Source organism: Cuculus canorus, chromosome 1, assembly GCF_017976375.1.
Source record: "Cuculus canorus isolate bCucCan1 chromosome 1, bCucCan1.pri, whole genome shotgun sequence".
Taxonomy (NCBI): domain Eukaryota; kingdom Metazoa; phylum Chordata; class Aves; order Cuculiformes; family Cuculidae; genus Cuculus; species Cuculus canorus.
This window is the reverse complement of record NC_071401.1, coordinates 49,788,777-49,806,036: the sequence shown is the minus strand read 5'-3', so window position 1 is coordinate 49,806,036 and position 17,260 is coordinate 49,788,777. Positions and strand designations below refer to the sequence as shown.

General features: G+C 41.6%; 2 protein-coding genes across 4 annotated transcripts in view; one reads left to right on the top strand and one right to left on the bottom strand.

The window, feature by feature from the left end:
- NALCN (sodium leak channel, non-selective) overlaps nucleotides 1–5,215 on the bottom strand; it is a 229,008-nt gene extending 223,793 nt beyond the window's left edge. For 2 of the 3 annotated variants that reach the window (XM_054085371.1, XM_054085388.1), the window contains exon 1: nucleotides 5,031–5,215. The gene's annotated coding sequence lies outside the window, so the exon portion shown is untranslated. Of the gene's footprint in view, nucleotides 1–5,026 lie in introns of all 3 variants that reach the window. The other variant, XM_054085381.1, reaches the window with a different exon arrangement.
- Nucleotides 5,216–16,531: 11,316 nt separating this feature from the next.
- The window catches only part of ITGBL1 (integrin subunit beta like 1), a 131,414-nt gene continuing 130,685 nt past the window's right edge, over nucleotides 16,532–17,260 (top strand). The window contains exon 1 of the mRNA XM_054082894.1: nucleotides 16,532–17,006. Coding sequence (XP_053938869.1) covers nucleotides 16,909–17,006 — 98 coding nt within the window. The 5' untranslated portion in view covers nucleotides 16,532–16,908. The remainder of the gene's footprint in view (nucleotides 17,007–17,260) is intronic.

The following is a 17,260-nucleotide window of genomic DNA, read 5'->3' as shown; positions in this document are numbered from 1 at the left end:
CCAAGTACCACAATGATGACTATAACATGAATGCAAGTGACACTGTCCCTGATAAGCTGGAAGAAACAGTGGGCTCAGGACTGTAGAACTGCCCATGTGCTTGGTCTCACCAGGCCTTTTCATCCACACAGGCTGCTGCTTTGTGTTCAAACACTACACATCTATGCACCCTTGGCTGTCTCTTCTTTCAGCTGTTACAGCAAACATAATCTATTCATCTTCTTCTATGTCCCTCAGAGCCTACTTCTGCCCTACTTTCTCTCTCTCAGATTGAAGAGGTCAGCTCTTGCCTCAATAATTCCCTTGCTACATTTTCAGAAGAGTGCTTTTGTGGTTTCTCCTGTGGTGTCTCTCCATACAGGATAAGCTCCATACGTGAGCTCCTTGCAAGCTTCTACAAAGGTTTTTCAGTACCTTCTTTCATATCTGTCAGTAAACTAAAACTGACCATGAGGACTCTGCCATCAGTACGACCTTGTGTTTTCTTCTCTATAAGCACCTATCTCATATCGCATTTCTGGTATTTAATAACCAAGTCTGAACCATTAGCCATATGTATAGACCATAAAGAAACAGGCTGAAGGTCTTGGACTGATGGTCCCAGCTAGAGATGACATTATGCAATTATTCATATATTAAAATAAACAGAAATTACATAAAGGCACAAATTAAGCGACAAATTCTGATACTTTCATTTGTGTTGGATGGTCAGTCATAGCAACCTTAGTACAAGTGAAACTGGTAAGCTGTGACTAAAAATATGCAAATATTGTAAAAAGGACATTATCAATTGTCTTTCTCTAATAAGTGAAGACTGAAATAGTATCTATGTTGTATGTTCCCTTAACCTTCATGCTTAAGTGTCATGTTCCAACTTTTTTTCTCATAACTGAATTTACCACTTTCTTCTCTTTAGCAATTTTTCTTGCTTTCTACTATTTATTTCTAAGCCAAATGTACTGACCTATTTTAGCTACTTGGACCAAAGCTTAACTAGAAGTACTTGAAGCCTCAAAGATGTTGGTGTACTTTTTGGGGTCATGAAGCCTAAAAATGGTTACATTTAACACAGTGATAAGAAGTTTACTGCAGTGTCTTAGGAGCTGCATTTCTCAAGACCTTAGGGGAAAAAAAGAGACTTTTTTTTTTTTTTAATTCATCTGGGCACAGAAAATATTGTGAAATTTAAACGTCCATAATGGATTCAGTTCACATACTTAAATGTTGTGACTAAAGAGATCAGAATTCTTGTTTTTAAGAAGTGGCTTCAAATAAACAAGTTGCCATGTACATAAATCAAATTGAAGGGAGGAAACATTTACGGAATACAAGAACCAACTTGTTTACTTGTCTACTTGAAATGGGCAGAAATGCCCACAAAAAAATGCAGAATAAAGATGACACGACAAGAATCTTCTGGAAATGTTTTTCAGCAAGATATTCAAAGTATAGCATGTTTGTCAAGTTTTTATGCAATTTTTTTCTGTTGTACTCATTATTTTTATTTCTCCTGGGAACACACAGGCTTTTACATGTGTCTGCTACTGTAGAGCAACACAAAGCTTGGTGCAGCCTCAGGACTTTGCTGTCTGTGTAAAGAATTTTAAGTCCTGGACTACAGTCCCTTTTGCACCTGTTTCTGCAAGGGAAACCAGCTGAAGGACAAGGAGGAGGAAGGGAGCTGTGCATAAACTACTTCCAGCATGTGAAAAACAGTGAACACCACACCAGACTGTGCTAATGGGGAGGCTGTGGTTCTCCCTAACCCTGAATACAAACCCAACCTTGATGTTCCCACATTGATTCTGACACAGAATGTAGTAAGGGACTATAACAGATTATCCAGAGAAGTCATGGTTTCCCCATCATTGGTTAGGTTCAATGGAGCTTTGAGTAACCTGATGTAGAGAAAGGTGTCCCTGCCCATGGCAAGGGGGCTGGACCTTGATGATCTTTAAGGTCCCTTCCAACCCAAACTATTCTATGATTCTGTGATATAAAAACCCCTAAGAGCCCATAGCTTACAAAGATGTGCAGCAATGTGCTTAGTTAGAATTGTGCTGGAAAAAATATGAGAGTAGTGTTGTGGGATTTGCCTTTGCGATGTACTCATCTCCAGGTGGAAACTGTGTTTCAGTCATTTGTGGAAGCAAGGGACAGGTAGCAGCACGTCATTTGTTAAAAGGATTCAGGGAGCAACCTCTCCTCTCTCTAAAATACCCCACATTGAGTAACCTGCTACAAATATTGCAGATCTATTTTTTAGGCTTTTACAGAAAGGGGTGAGGGCATCCTTCCCAGAATGATGCAGGGGTGGAAAGGAGCTTCTCTGTAGGCAGATGGTTGGCAGCATGCCTGCTTAAGTGATTATTTTAATGTTGCTGGGATTTTGTCATACCATTAATTACAAGTAAGTGTGCCTAGAACCTTGTATACACATCTTTTCATAATTAAAATGGAAATACACTAGAATTATAATAAACAGTGGTTATATTTCTTTATTATTGTTACAATTTTTGTTAAAATAATTATTTGAGAAATCTGAATATTCTAGATAATCTTCCCTTCCTAAATTCTTCCTTTTCCTTTATTTAAGGATTTGCCAGTGAAACATTTAATGCCTATATGTTTTTAACTTGAAATCCTAAAATGAAATTAGGACTCCTCCTTTTTATCCTCTTATCTTTCCTTTAAAACAACCAAATTTACATGTCATACACATTCCCATTGGTGCAGGGCAGTTCCCAGAAGTTGCAGCCATAATCTTTGATACTGCACTACCATGTTCATAATCATAATGATTGAATGTAATGCCCAGAAGGAAGAAAAGGCCAAACCTGAAGGTTTTACTTTGGGGAAATATTAAATGGAAAACTGAGATGATTGAATCATAAGCTAACTCAGGTTGGAAAGACCTTAGGACACCTCTAGTCCAATCTTCTCCAAGCAGGATCAATTCTGGTGTCAGACCAGGCTATTGCAGTTTACTCCAGTCTGGTCTTGAAAATTTCCAGTGGTGAAGACTGTACAATTTCTTTGAGCATCTTGTTCCCCTGCTTGATTGTCCTCATGGTGGGGAAAACAGAAAAAGGAGATGAAAGATAATAATAAAGAAAATGAAAAAAGGAAAAAGAAATTGTCTAGCAGAACAAAGACAATTTGAAACCATAGTCTAAGAGTGGTACATGCCAAAGCAAGATATTTATCAGTGCTTAACTGATACAGGAAGGTTTAAATGAAATAAAAGAGGCTATGGAGGTAATGAAAAGGTCAACAGAAAAAGGCTGAAAGGGAAATAAAATATGATTCAACCCATAACGTCCATATTAGGTTTAGTCCATAAAGATATCATGCTCAAAATCTACAGGATGTCCAACTGATTTTCCAACAATAGAAGCAGTCTATTAGTAACAGAGCAAAAATAAATTATGAGTGCAACATCTCTATTTTCCTCATATAAACACATCAAAGACCTTGTTTACAACTGCCTCAGTACCTAAATACTGGGGAATGGGGTGGAATGACATGACACAGGACAACCACAGAAGCCAATAACAGCTCTATCTCATCATGACATACTCATGCCTTGAGAAGACATTCTCCTCCGTGAAAATCTGAGATTTCCCATCTCTTCCAGAGCTTGTTCCAGTAGCCCATTACTCCCTATGACACAGCTTGATCCTACTAATTTCCTGTGGTGAAGGTTTAAGACCTGAAACTGCTGTGACTCAAGACTTGGGTTTGGATGAATGCAACACAGGCCTACAAAGTGTTTGTGGTACTAACAATGCCCAGAAGCTAGAAATAAGTCAAACCAGAGTGAGCAGTATTTCCAGGAGGTACAGCCTAAGTAGGAATGAATTGTGATGACCAAATTTCAGATTGAAATAAAACAGATGCACCAAACAAAAAAACTGTGGTCCACAGTACTAAAGCACAAATTACATGCTGATTGTTACGGCTTTAAATTTTCAATTTAAAACACAGTACTGAGCTGAAAAAAACAAAAATGCCCCAACTGTTTCTAAAGTTCCCAAATGTATATGCATGAACTGGCAGTGAGCTGGAGTCTTCTAGCAGCTAGACAGACCAACTCAATGACATGCATTTTTTTTCTCCCTCTCTTAAAGTTTCTTGGCTTCTCGGTTTATGCAGTAAAACTTAGTTCACTGTTAATTTGGATTGTTTCTTTGTTGGTGACTTAGAGGGCAGGTGGGATGTGGCTGCTGTGGAAGGAAATGAGAGAAGTGAAATCAGGAAACTGAAGATGCTTAAGACAAAAATGAAAGGCTCAAATAGCATTTAGTTAGTATTTTCTTCCTGTGAATATTTCCCTTATGAGTGACTCAGAACGTGACGAGGGGTAACCAACCAAATCATTGCTGATTTAAAAGCTACAGCTGCACCTAAATCCCATCAGAAACCTTCCTGCTTGCTAGAAATGTGTCTCTGCTAAAATAAAGAAGATGTCAACAACAACAAAACGTTAAGCCCCTCTCCACTCAATAAACAGCGTTAAGACCCCCAAAACCTCACGCTGGAGGGACTGACATCAGGGTCGGGTGCGCTGTTGTCCCTCCAACCACCCCAGCCCCGCAGCCCCCGCGAACCAGGTGGAACCTCAGGGAAGCAGCTCCGGGCAGCGCATCCCATCCCACCTCGGCCTCCTTCGTAACCACCCCGTTAAACCAGCGTCCCCCCCGGCCTATGATAAGCGAGAGGCCTCTCCCCCCCACGGCCCTGCTTTGCATCAGCAGCGAAGCGCTTTTTTCGCCCCGCTGGGGGATGCGGAGAGGACACGGGATGCGCGGGATGCGCTCACTCCCATCCCAGGGTAAAGGCGGCTCGGGCGAGCTATGAGGATGGAGCCACAGCCCCTGCCTCCCCCGCATCCCTTCCTCCCCATGGAGCCGGCCAGGCCTCTCGCCGTTCCGTTCCCTTCCCTAAGAACCGCCCGGCATCGCCGGGAGAGCCCCCGGTGATGGAGGAGCGGGAGGAGCCGGGTACCACCGCGCCTCCGACCCACCTACCGCCAGCATCGCCCTTCATGGCGCGGTCGGGAGGGGCCGCCCCGGTCCCCCGCGGGTGTGCGAAGGGCTCTGTGCCGGCCTCCCGTCCTTCCCCCGCGGCGGAGCGGGGCGGCGGCGGCAGGGCTCGGTCTCTCGGCAACAGCGCCGGGGCGGGGGCCGGGCGGGGCGGCAGCGACGGGAGGGAGCGGCTGAGAACCGGGGAAGAGTGGAATCACAGCAGCGTGGAATCATGGAATCACAGCATCACAGCATCATAAAATCACCGAATCACAGCATCGCAGAACCATAGAATCACAGCATCACAGAATCATAGACTCATAGAATCACAGCATCATAGAATCACAGAAACTCAGAATAACATAATCACATAATCACATCATAGAACCATAAAATCACCGAACCACAGCATCACAGAATCATAGAATCACAGAATCATAGAATCACCGAATTACAGAGTCACAGCATCATAGAATCACAGAATCACATTATCATAGAATCACAGCATCGTAGAATAACAGAATCACAGAATCACATGATAGATTCATAAAATCACAGAATCATAGGTTCACCGAATCACAGCATCACAGTCATAGAATCACAGCATCATAGAATAACAGAATCACAGAATCACATCATAGAATCATAAAATCACAGAATCATAGGTTCACCGAATCACAGAATCACAGCATCATAGAATCACAGAATCATAGGTTCACCGGATCACAGCATCATAGAATCACAGAAACTCAGAATCATAGAATCACAGCATCATAGAATCACCAAATCACAGCATCACAGAGTCATAGAATCACATTATCATAGAATCACAGCATCATAGAATAATAGAATCACAGAATCATAGAATTGCAAAGTTGGAACAAGACCTTTGAGATCATCAAGTCCAACCGTACCTGTCCACTACTTAACCATACCCCTCAGCACTTCATCTCCGTGTCTTTTAAACACTTCCAGGGATGGTGACTTGACCACCTCCCTGGGTGGCCTGTGCCAGTGCTTGATAAACCTTTCAGTGAAGTTTTTCCTAATGTCTAATCTGAAACAGCCCTGGCACAGCTTGAGGCCATTCCCTCTTGTCCTATTACCTATCTTCCCATCATGAGGAACGGCTCAGGGAATTGGGTTTGTTTAGCCTTGAGAAGAGAAGGCTGAGAGGAGACCTTATTGCTCCGTACAACTGCCTGAAAAGAGGTCGTAGAGAGGTGGGTGCTGGCCTCTTCTCCCAAGTGACAGGGGACAGGACAAGGGGGAATGGCCTCAAGCTGCACCAGGGGAGGTTTGGACTGGATTAACAGGATGAAGGCAGTGGGGGAGCCCCCAGCAGCTGGTGGTCCCATCACACCAAATGCTCCCACAGGTCTGAAAAATGCAACTGGTGAGTGAAGTGAAGGAGAGCCCACGGGTGTTGGCTAACTTCTCTGTGGCTGAGCAGGCACTGCTGCCACTCTGTAGGTATTTGTGGTGAGGTTCAGGGTGTAATGGCTTGCTTTTTTGTCCTCGTGATGGTCTTCAAGTACTGGCACAGGAAGGACATGGATCTGTTGATGTGAACCCAGAGAGGCCCACAAAGATGATCAGAGGGCTGAAGAACTTCCTTTATGAGGATAGACTGAGAATTGAGGTTGTTCAGCCTTGAGAAGAGAAGGCTCCAGGGAGACCTTACAGCGGCCTTCTGGTACTGAAAGGGGGCTTACAGGAAAGCTAGGGAGGGGCTTTTTATCAGGGAGTGCAGGGACGGGATGAGGGGTAATGCTTTTAAGCTGAAGGAGGGGAACAGGTTGCCCAGAGAATTCGTAGATGCCCCATTACTGGAGGTGTTCAAGGCCAGGCTGGAAGAGACTTCGAGCAACTTCATCTAGTGGAGGGTGTCCCTGCTTATGGCAGGGTTGTTGGAAGAAGATGATCTTTAATGTCTCTACCTACCCAAAGCATTCTATGATTCTAGGAGTTTTCTTATAAATCTCTTTGTGTATCTCAAAGTTAGTACTTGTGCTCTTCTTCGCTGCTTCAGAGCACTTACTTCACTGGTAGTATCGGCTGAGTTGTCTGGTTAATTTTCAGATTAAAGAAACAAATAAAGGCTCAGTGTTGAGCTTCACAGTGAAATAAATTCATAAACCAGCATGACCTGTTGTAAAGAGATACCACAAATAAATGTCTGAATAACTGCATAAATAAATAAATGCTTGGTAAACAGTTTCTATAAAGTTCCCATGTTCTAATCTGTGTTTTCATCCTCATGGGCAAAAAAAGGTAAATTTCTGTAAATTAAAATTTGTTTTTAAATTATACTAGTTTATATGAAATAATGTGAGTTTATAGCTTTCTGGAGCTTGTAAAATTGGCAAAATTAAAGAGATAATCCTGCAAATGCACTTGTTGCTTTGATGGCATTAAAGAGATGGAATAGGATTTGAAAAACAAAACCCTTAGCAAAATACCCCAGAAAGCAGAAGGGAAATGTATGACATAAATTGTATTAGGTTCTTTCAGATTATGTCTATTTGACATAACTAAAACTAATAAACCAGTTAGGAAGCTGGTCTCAGGATTATGGATGCAGTCCCGCCATTGCTTATCTATGTGCATTACCAGCATTAGCGATTCCTGTAAATTTAAGCACCTAATTTTAGTATTTGCAGGACTTGTGCCTTGATTTCAATCAGCCAGCTGATATCTCACAGGAAAAAAAAAAAAAAAGGAAACCAAATCAGTTTAAGAATAAATGTGCTAACAAATAATACTCTTCACATTTTGTCCCTTTCCTCCCCAGTTTTATTTTATTACTTGGGATAAGTTGCTAGGCAGCATTATGCTGCTGGTGATAACATCTCATAAATGAAAACTGACAGTTGCAACCAGTGCAACATTGCAGCTATGTCTAAGCAAGAGAAATCAGTGTTCGCCAGCAGATGTGACTTTATACAACAGGTTTTCAGGGGGTATACTGGCCTAGGAAAAATACTTCTCAATATACCAATTGAGGTTGAAAGGGATCTTGAGAGGCCGTCTGATCTGACTGATCTGTTGAAAACAGGCTCAGGTATGAGTTCACACCAACTTGTTTAGGGCTTTATCCCTCTAGGTCTTGAATACTTCACAAGACACAGATGGCACAGCCTCCCTGGGCAACTTGTTCCAGTGCTTGACTATTCTCATGGTGAAGGATTTTTTCCTGACAGGCTGTTGGACAGTCTGTTGCCCACCATCTCTCCTCCTCCTGCCATGCGCCCTTGGGAAGAGTCCAGCTCCATTCTCTTGATAGCTTCCTTGTAGACCCTGGCAGACTTTTGGAGGCTTTTGACTGCCTCCAAAGCCATCCCTTTGCCAGGGTGAAAAAGCCCATCTCCTTCAGCCTTTCCTTATGGGGCAAGTTCCCCAAACACTGTGATGGCCTGCCACTGAACTCACGTATTAACATCTGTCGTGTACTGGAGGGGACCTCAAAATTGGATGCAATATTTTAGATATTGTTTGATGACTGCTAAATGAAAGTGGATTAATTTCTTTACATGTGGTTTGTATTATAGGATATGTTTTCCCTTACACATTTCAAACTTATATTTTTACCTGATATTGTGTTTGGTAACACAGCGTTAAATTTTGCCCTACCTACACATACTGAGCCTCTGTGAACTGCAGGCTACTACCAGGGACCCATGTTTTCAGCAGAAGGTTGGATTCTCTTGAATAGCCTGTCCATGATCATGACTTCCATCAGATGATGCTAATGCTGGAGGAAGGGTTTAGCCCTTGCTGACTTGGTGTACCTGTCCGTACACAAAGGAAAAATAGTAGTGTCTTTCATTTAAAGAATTGTGCTTTCTTGCTTTGCTGTTTCACCACAAACTTACTTTAATGTCTGTCATGTGAAAAGCAATTATGAACATTTTAGAACTTGAGTGGCATATAACACGTATGTGAGGATAAGGTGGGAAAATTAGATATTTAGATACAATTTCAATAAGTCTATCAGTCAGCTAAAATCCATGCTGATATTTAATATTTAGGGCTGAAGTTTGGTTTTATTCTGATTTAGAAAATCTCCATTGACCTGAACAACAAGCCAAAACCACACAGATATGGACTGAGTTCAAGAGTTAGTCTTAAGATGTTGCTTTATGATAATGTGAAGTAGGTCAAAAGGAAAGATATGTCTTAGTAAAGATTTACTTCTCATCTGTATAAATGTGGAACAGGTAAAGGAATTTTCTTATTCAGCCTTCAAAATTCAACATATAGTTGAAACTGGGCAAGGGGAAACTTCCATTTAAAAGGAAATTTTCAAAAATTCAGGAAGACTGATATGGAGAATTCAAGGGGAGAATTCTCAGCCTTACCTATTACTTTAATTTCTGTAACATGATCTGCAAACACAGTAAGATCTTCCTAGATCAGAGTATCCTAGATGTACTCGCTCAGTAAATTGTGAAGAAAGATGGGGAATGCAAAGCTTTACTTAGTTTTGCATGTTTTGTTGCAGAATTTGGGTAGCCCTCAAGCTCTGGGTTTTTTTTGTTTGTTTTTTTTTTTTTTTTTTTTCCAGGGAAGCAGTTACCTCAAGCAATTAAAAGGATAAAAATTAGAGTAAAGTGTCCCTAGAGTGCACCAAAGCAGGCAAATAATGAACATCATCATCTTCCCCATTTTCAGTGAGGAAGAGCAAGAGTAAAGAAGGGAAAGCACTAGTAGGTCACCAGCATAAGTTTGGGACCAAGTATTCTGTCTTATAAAATCAAATTGCTACTCTCCCATTTGCTGACATCTATATAAATACACATTTCCACACCAATACATGTATTTTAATCATCCCACTGTGATTAAAAGGAAGTAAAGCCATGTTATAAATTAGGGGCTCTTCTTTCCTTTTTTTTTTTTTTTTTATTTATTTGAGCTTTATTTGTAGCTCTCTTGTTAAGGAGTTGGAGAGTAATGTAAACAATCTTAAAAACACCCCAAGGAGCTAAGCTTATGGGAAATGCCATTGTTGGAATTTGATTTAGCACTTAGGAAAGAATTTATTGCTTGATCAGATTTCAGATATTCCATAATGAGTAAAAAAAATTAATGAAATATTCATTTTGAAATGATGCTTTACCTTTTAAAAAAGATCACAAAATGTCATTTAGAAGTTCAGAATTGGACTTCAGACCTAAAGGAAGATTTAATCATTTAGGCATAAGACACATTTCAAAAGCCGCTCTATTCCTGCTTTGTTGCTATCTAGCTTCACGGTGTCCAGAGTCTTTAGTCATCTTGATGGCGGTTACTGTAAAGTCATCCTATAGTCTGAAGTTTTGCTCTGCACGTGTTGAGCAGCATCCTCATCATTCCAGGTCCCTGCATGTTTCAAACCAGTCTGGCTTTCTTTCATCCGTTTGCTCTCTGCGGATCTGGCTGAGAGGTGGTCTTGCTCTGACGTGTATAATCATAATGGAAATGGTCAAGGAGCAATATAATAACTGCAAGGGAAGATCAGTTAATGTTTATGAGTAATTTTGATTGAGATGGATTGCAAAACTGGCATTCTTTAGTGTCTGTGACTGGTGTCAACATTAACAAACCAGAGTAAAGGACATGGAATATGGTTTTCAAAATTTCAAACCTTAAGGAGGGTCCTGAGTCTATAACTAATCACGTATGCACTTAGTTTGCTTTCAAAAAGTACTGAGTACTTGGAAGAGGGGCAATAGTGGTGTTCCTCCCACTCATGCTTTTCCTTCTCTTCTTCATTTTTGGTTTAATAACAAGCAGCAGGACCCAGTGCAAGACAGAACGTTGAAACCCTATGAGAGTGTTTGCTCTTGCTTGGAGAAGCTGGTTTGTGTGTGTTCAGCTCAGGTACTCAGCCTGAGTTACTGCAATTTTGCCTCTAAGAAGTCAGTAGTAGTTGTTTTTCAAGTTACTATCCCTAGAAACAACAAACTTCAGTCAAGATCATTGTAAATCATTCAGATAACTAGTTAAAAAATACAAAAATCATAAACACTCTTTATTTTATTTGCCACTATTTTAGATTTTTCAAGAGTCGCAGCAGCAAGGAAAATTGTCCCTTTGAGAAGTAAGGCACAGATTGACCGCCAAGAGAGAATTTATGTTGGAACATGTCATGCCCATTTATTTCCTTTCTTGGCCTCTTCAATAATACTGTTAGTTTGGATTACACTAGACTTTGACTCATTTTCTGAAACAAGTGCTAAACGATAAGAATGCAGTAGTATGTTTTTTTAAGACATGCTGTTATTGCTGGCATTCTGAGCTGTATTGCAAGCTCATGCTTAAAAATGTCATGTGGCATTAAGGCCTCTATAAAAGCAGAGTATTATTGCTGTCAGGAGGAATTAACTAGTAAACATTAAGAAAAAAAAAAAAAAAGACCTATCTACAATTTAAAATTCCAACTGGGACCTGAAAGAGTAAGCTAGGGTTTTACAGTAGATTATAACACAATAACATCTTGATTAATGTTGGCCTATGAACTATTTGGGTAGTTTACATTCACTACTATTGAGGCCAGCTACATTCAGGCCAGCTCAGCTTTAATCTTGTTCTAACCTTGATCCTATAACTCCAAAAGCTATTTCTATTTCCCTTGTGATATCATCAGCTGTCCCAGATTCCATGTCATGTCAGCAAAATGAAGACAAGGTTTTCCGTCTTGAGCAGCTCTGGTGTGCTCTGCCTCTTGCTCCCTTACAAAGCTGCCATCAGCTAGCACAGCAATGACTCTCAGTGGTTGGCTGGTTTTCTGAACTGTTTGATTTAGACAGAAATTGGTTCTCTCCATCAAGTACTTTGATCCCTGGGTCTTTTAGATCTTTACAGATCTCTCACTTAGTGATTGTATATCCTTGTGCCCTGGTTTAACCACCCTCCCCAGCCTGGTCTGCTGCTAAACATGGGGCAGTTGTGGTCCCAGTTCCACTTCCTTTTTCAGGGAGAGGGAAGTAAGGGAGAGACACTCGTGGGCTGGAAATCAAAAATAAAACAGCTTTAAGGAAACAATAAAAAGGGAAATAATAACGTAAGAAGATAATAAAATATATACAAATATTACAAAATTGAACTCTCTGACGACTATGCATGGCTGCTGATGCAGCAGGGCAGAAAGTCCTGAACCGGACTCAGTGGCAGACAGGAGCTGTGTTCAGGGACTGGATTCAGGAATTGGATTCAGGTATATTCAGATCAGGAGCAGGAGCAGACAGACATACGAGATCCTCACTGGAAATTGACCATTGAAGAAAAGATCATGATCTCTCAGTTTGACGTATATGGAATGGAATACTCTGTTGGTCAGCTTTGGGTCACTTGTACTGTCCACTCTTCCCTGCAAATGTGACCCTTTTCCGCCTCTTTAACTTATGGCATTCTACCGACCTGAGGATGGCTTTGGTTTCTATAGGAATAAGTACGAGCAGTGACCTTTCTGCATACCAATGCCACATTACTTTGGAGATAACTATAAATATTAAGCATTACTACTTCTAGAGATAGGCATTGTCTGAAAAACATGTTAACTTTCAGATAATGAGGTTACTTTGAAGAGGCATAGCTGAAAAGTTAGAAAATTGTCTCTGCTCTAGCTCAAACCAGAACACCTTGGCACAAGTGGTAAAGAATCACTGGAAGCTTCCAACTGTCCTTATTCCATGTTTTATGGAGAAATAAAACTTTATGGAGAAATAGACCTTCCACACTAGAAGGACAGGATGTCACATTGGAAGGATGGGATGTCATCCAGAGGGACCTGAACAGACTGGAGAAGAGGGCCTCTGAGAACCTCGTGAGGTTCAACAAGGCCAAGTGTAAGGTCCTACACCCAGGTCGGGGCAGTCCCAGTTTTCAGTACATAATGGGAGGTGATGGGATTGAGAGCAGCCCTGCAGAGAAGGACTTGGAGGTGCTGGTCGATGCGAAGCTTGACATGAGCCGGCAATGTGCGCTCACAGCCCAGAAGGCCAAACGTATCCTGGGCTGTATCAAATGAAGCGCGGCCAGCAGGTAGAGGGAAGTGATTCTGCCCCTCTACTCCTCTCTTGTGAGACCTCATCTGGAGTATTGCGTCCAGTTCTGGAATCCTCAACATAAGAAGGATATGGAGAGGTTGGAACAGGTCCAGAGGAAGGCTATAAAGATGATTGGAGGGCTGGAGCACCTTCCATACGTGGACAGGCTGAGAGTTGGGGTTGTTCAGGCTGGAGAAGAGAAGGCTGAGAGGAGATCTTATAGTGACCTTCCAGTACTTGAAGGGGGCCTGCAGGAAAGCTGGGGAGGGGCTATTCATAAAGACTTGTGGGGATAGGACCAGGGGAGAATGGGTATAAAATGGAGAGGGGCAGATTTAGACTTTCTTCACCATGAGAGTGGTGAGACACTGGCAGTTTGCCCAGGGAAGTTGTGGATGCCCCATCCCTGGGGGTGTTCAAGGCCATGCTGAATGGGGCCTTGGGCAGCCTGACCTAGTGGGATGGCCCTGCCCATGAAAGGAGAATTGGAACTAGATGATTTTTAAGGTCCCTTCCACCTCTAACTATTCTATGATTCTATGAAATAATCACTTGTGTGATATGAGTGATTTTCAACTTCTAGTTAATTTTAGAAAATTTCCCTGTAAGTGAATACCTCTGCAATATCTCCTTTGATATAAACTATGGTATTACTAAAACTGCATCCATGAAAGCCCAGGAGAATTATTTGACAAATTTTAGTAGTCTCCAGTTATTTTTTAAGCTTAGGCTGTTGGCTGGGTGTGCATTTTCCTTTCTTTTGCTAAAAAAAAGAAATACTGAAAAGGTAGAATGGAATGTGGTTTGCAAACCTAGTAGCTTTGTTAAAGTAACAACAAAATTATACTGGGCACTAAGAGGCTGTAGTAGAGGAACAGGCAGAGCCCATTGGTCTCCCCACACCAAATCAAATGTTGTTTAGTGCACAGTATGTCATCAGAGGCATAGAATTATGGAATATTTGAAGTTGGAAGGGATCACTGGAAATTATCTAGTCCAAGCTGCCTGCTCAGAGCAGGGTCATCTGAGCTTGTTTCCCAGAATCCAATCCAAATGCCTTTTGATTTCTCCAAGGCTGGAGACTCCACAACCTCTCTGGGCAATTTGTTCCACTGTCCAGCCACTCTTACAGTTAAAAAAAAGATTTTTCTTACATTTTTTTTTTCCTTCTGTTTTAATACTATTCTAATTTTACTTTACTACAAAATAAATTCTGGCAAAGTTAAAGTTAAGATATTGCCTTTGGAAAAAATAAATAAATCAGTGTCTATGAATTACCTACTCTACCCTAGGGCTTGCAACTTGATTTTCACAAATATTGTTGCATCACACTTCTCCACAGTTCAGAAGTCTATGAAGTCACAAGACAGCCATGGCCACTTTGGACAGAAAAATACACTATCGGTTCCTCTGCTGGTAAAGAAAATTGCAGGAGAATAGTTTACTCCAATTTCTGATCATGCCAAATCCTGCAGATTTTTTTTAGTGAAGCTAATAGCAATACACTTAAATTAAGGTTAATGTGTAGGTATGTGTAGCAGCACTTATTTTCTTGATTCCGTATCTGTATTTGAAGACAATTTTTATCTGTCAAGTACTATTTAAAACTATTGCATGCTTTTCAAAAGACTATTCAGTATTAGCAATATGTTCCATCTCCTCCTCCTCAGCATGGCATTGACATTCACTTCTCTACCTTTACTCTGCAGGTAGTGATATTACAGTGTGTGAAGTGTACATCTACCGAGCACCTACACGTCTGGATACTTAGTCTGAAACTCCAGTATGAGGGAAAAGTAACATATCATGAGTGCTCTGTTTCGTGTAGGTGTATGTTTTCTGGCAGAAAACAAAGCTCCTTAAGATTATATACAGGTGTGGCTGAAAGGAAGTGAGCAATCCGCAAGAGAATATCAAGTTCTCATTTAGAAAGATGCTGGCTCCTTTAAAATTGAATTTACAGTCTGTTAGGGAGACAGTTAGCTCCCAAATATAAATACATTTAGTGTGCATATGTACATATGTACATACAAACATTTTAGGCTTAAATGATTAATAATAGATCTGAAAGAAAGTTAAAATCCAGTAAGGCAGCACTGAGTTTTTGTATGAGAGGCATGTACATGTAAAAGCAATTATTAAAGTTAAGCTCTGTGTGCATATTTCAAATACTGCACCCTTTGTCTGTAGCACTGCACCTTCTCCAAATTCAAAAGATCCACAGCCAAGAGGTGTATATTAAAACCTTGCCTGCTGTAAGTAAATAAAAAATAAGACTGAGGTAAGGTCAATATATCATGATGAGTGTCTTCTGTCGTATATTTGAAGTTATAGTTTTCAAGCTGCTTGAAGGTCTTGTGAATACCTATCAGCACCAGGGAAACAGGAGGAAGACGAACAGATGGCAACATTTTAGTGTGTGGATTAAAGATAAATTTAGTGCCAAAAGGGAATTACTATTGTTTAAAATGCAAAGCTTTTTATTTATTCTTCTCTAACTCCAGACTTCTGGCAGCATAGTATCTGACAATTGTATTGCTCTTAAAAGTGCTCCCTTCTTGAATTTAAGGAGATTTAATTATTTATTTTTTTTTTAGTTGTAGCGCTGCAAATAAATTTGAAAAGCTATCACGCACGTAGAATGCACAGTGCTGCATTAAGCTGGGACGTCAAAATGCAAGGACTGTCAAAAGTAAAGGTCTGCCAATATTACTTACATTTTCACTAGATCCATCAAAGTCAAATGCATGAGGTTAGCACAACTGTAAGCATTCTCAAGGCTGAAGCCAACGTATCTCTCTTAATACAGGATTTTTAGCAGCTACATTGCATGAGAATGTGCTGTAACATGTTTGCAATGTGAAATATACTATAAAGGACAGCAAACCTGTTAAAAAATTAGTATACAGTGTGCAACAGCTATATACAGGAGCCTGAGGCATGAGTTTGCTTGTGTAGACTAGGACACATATTTTGTGATGGCAGTTTGTTTCTCTAAGAGCTTTCAATCCCAGAGAAGTATCAGGCAATCAGCAGTTTCACGGGACAACCAGAAGGGTCAAAAAGATTTGCAACTTTTCTGTAACATAAAGAAATGCAGATAGCCATTCCTAAGAAATTTCACTTATTTAGAGACTGTTCCTTATTTTAGCTTAGTTTTAAAGCTCTTCCAAAATCTCCCATTGCTGCAATGATGTGTTGTACTGTGTGTTTTAATGAAGCATTAGGAAAATAGCCAGCAAGTAGTGTTTTTTGATGTTCAGTCACTCTGGCTGGTACACCACAGTGCTGCACAGTGTGGTGCCATAAGCAGGTAACCTTGGGGACAGGAAGAGAAGGAGGGACCTGGGGAGGCAGGTGGGAGGGAGGTCCTCCAGTAGCCAGGCAGGGATACTACGGCTGCAGAGAGCTGATCCTGTCTCCTCAGTGGTGCACATTTCCCCCACCATGCTAAATAGATTATTCCAAGCAGCCATCCCTCAAAGGACGGGGTATACACATACCTCGAATATTTACGGCGCCTGCACTTTGAGAATGAGGCCGTTCGTTCACATTTGTGAACGGGCCACTTTTAGAACATCAAAATAAACCATCTGGCTGCACAACTGTTTCTAATTACTTCCCTGCCTAGACGGTAAACTTCAGAGTTTGGCACGGGCCTCTCTCCCAGGGCTCTGCCCGAATCCCGCTCCCAGGCAGCTAATCAGAGCCACTGCAGCGCAGGGGGAGCAGCCCTGGAGCAGGGTTTGTCCAGCTCACAGCTCTTCGCATGCCTGGTGGGTCTGTCCAGCCGTCTGTCAAGCCAGTCGTCTGTGGGAGAGCTCCAGGTGCGGTGTAGCGCAGCTCACGCCATGTATTCACGGGGGCTGCCGGGGCTGGTGGTGCTGCTGCTGGTGACCTTGCTGCCGGCTGGTCACCCCGCACCGCCATCCGGCACCCCAGCCCTGCGGTAAGTGTGGCTCTGAAGCCTCCCGGGTGGGTGGCAATTGATTTGCGAGATGTCAGTAGTGTCGAGGCTGGGGTTGCGGAGGGAGCAATGGAGCTGTTTGTGTGCTCTTCTTCTGCCTGCTTGAAAATGACACTGAGGGAAGTGCTCTGGATCGCTGACAACCTCAATAGGTGTTGTGCACACTGCAGAGGCTTTTTTGCAGTGATATATTTTGTGCCCAAGATGCAGATTTTTAAAGCAATGGAGGGCAAAGG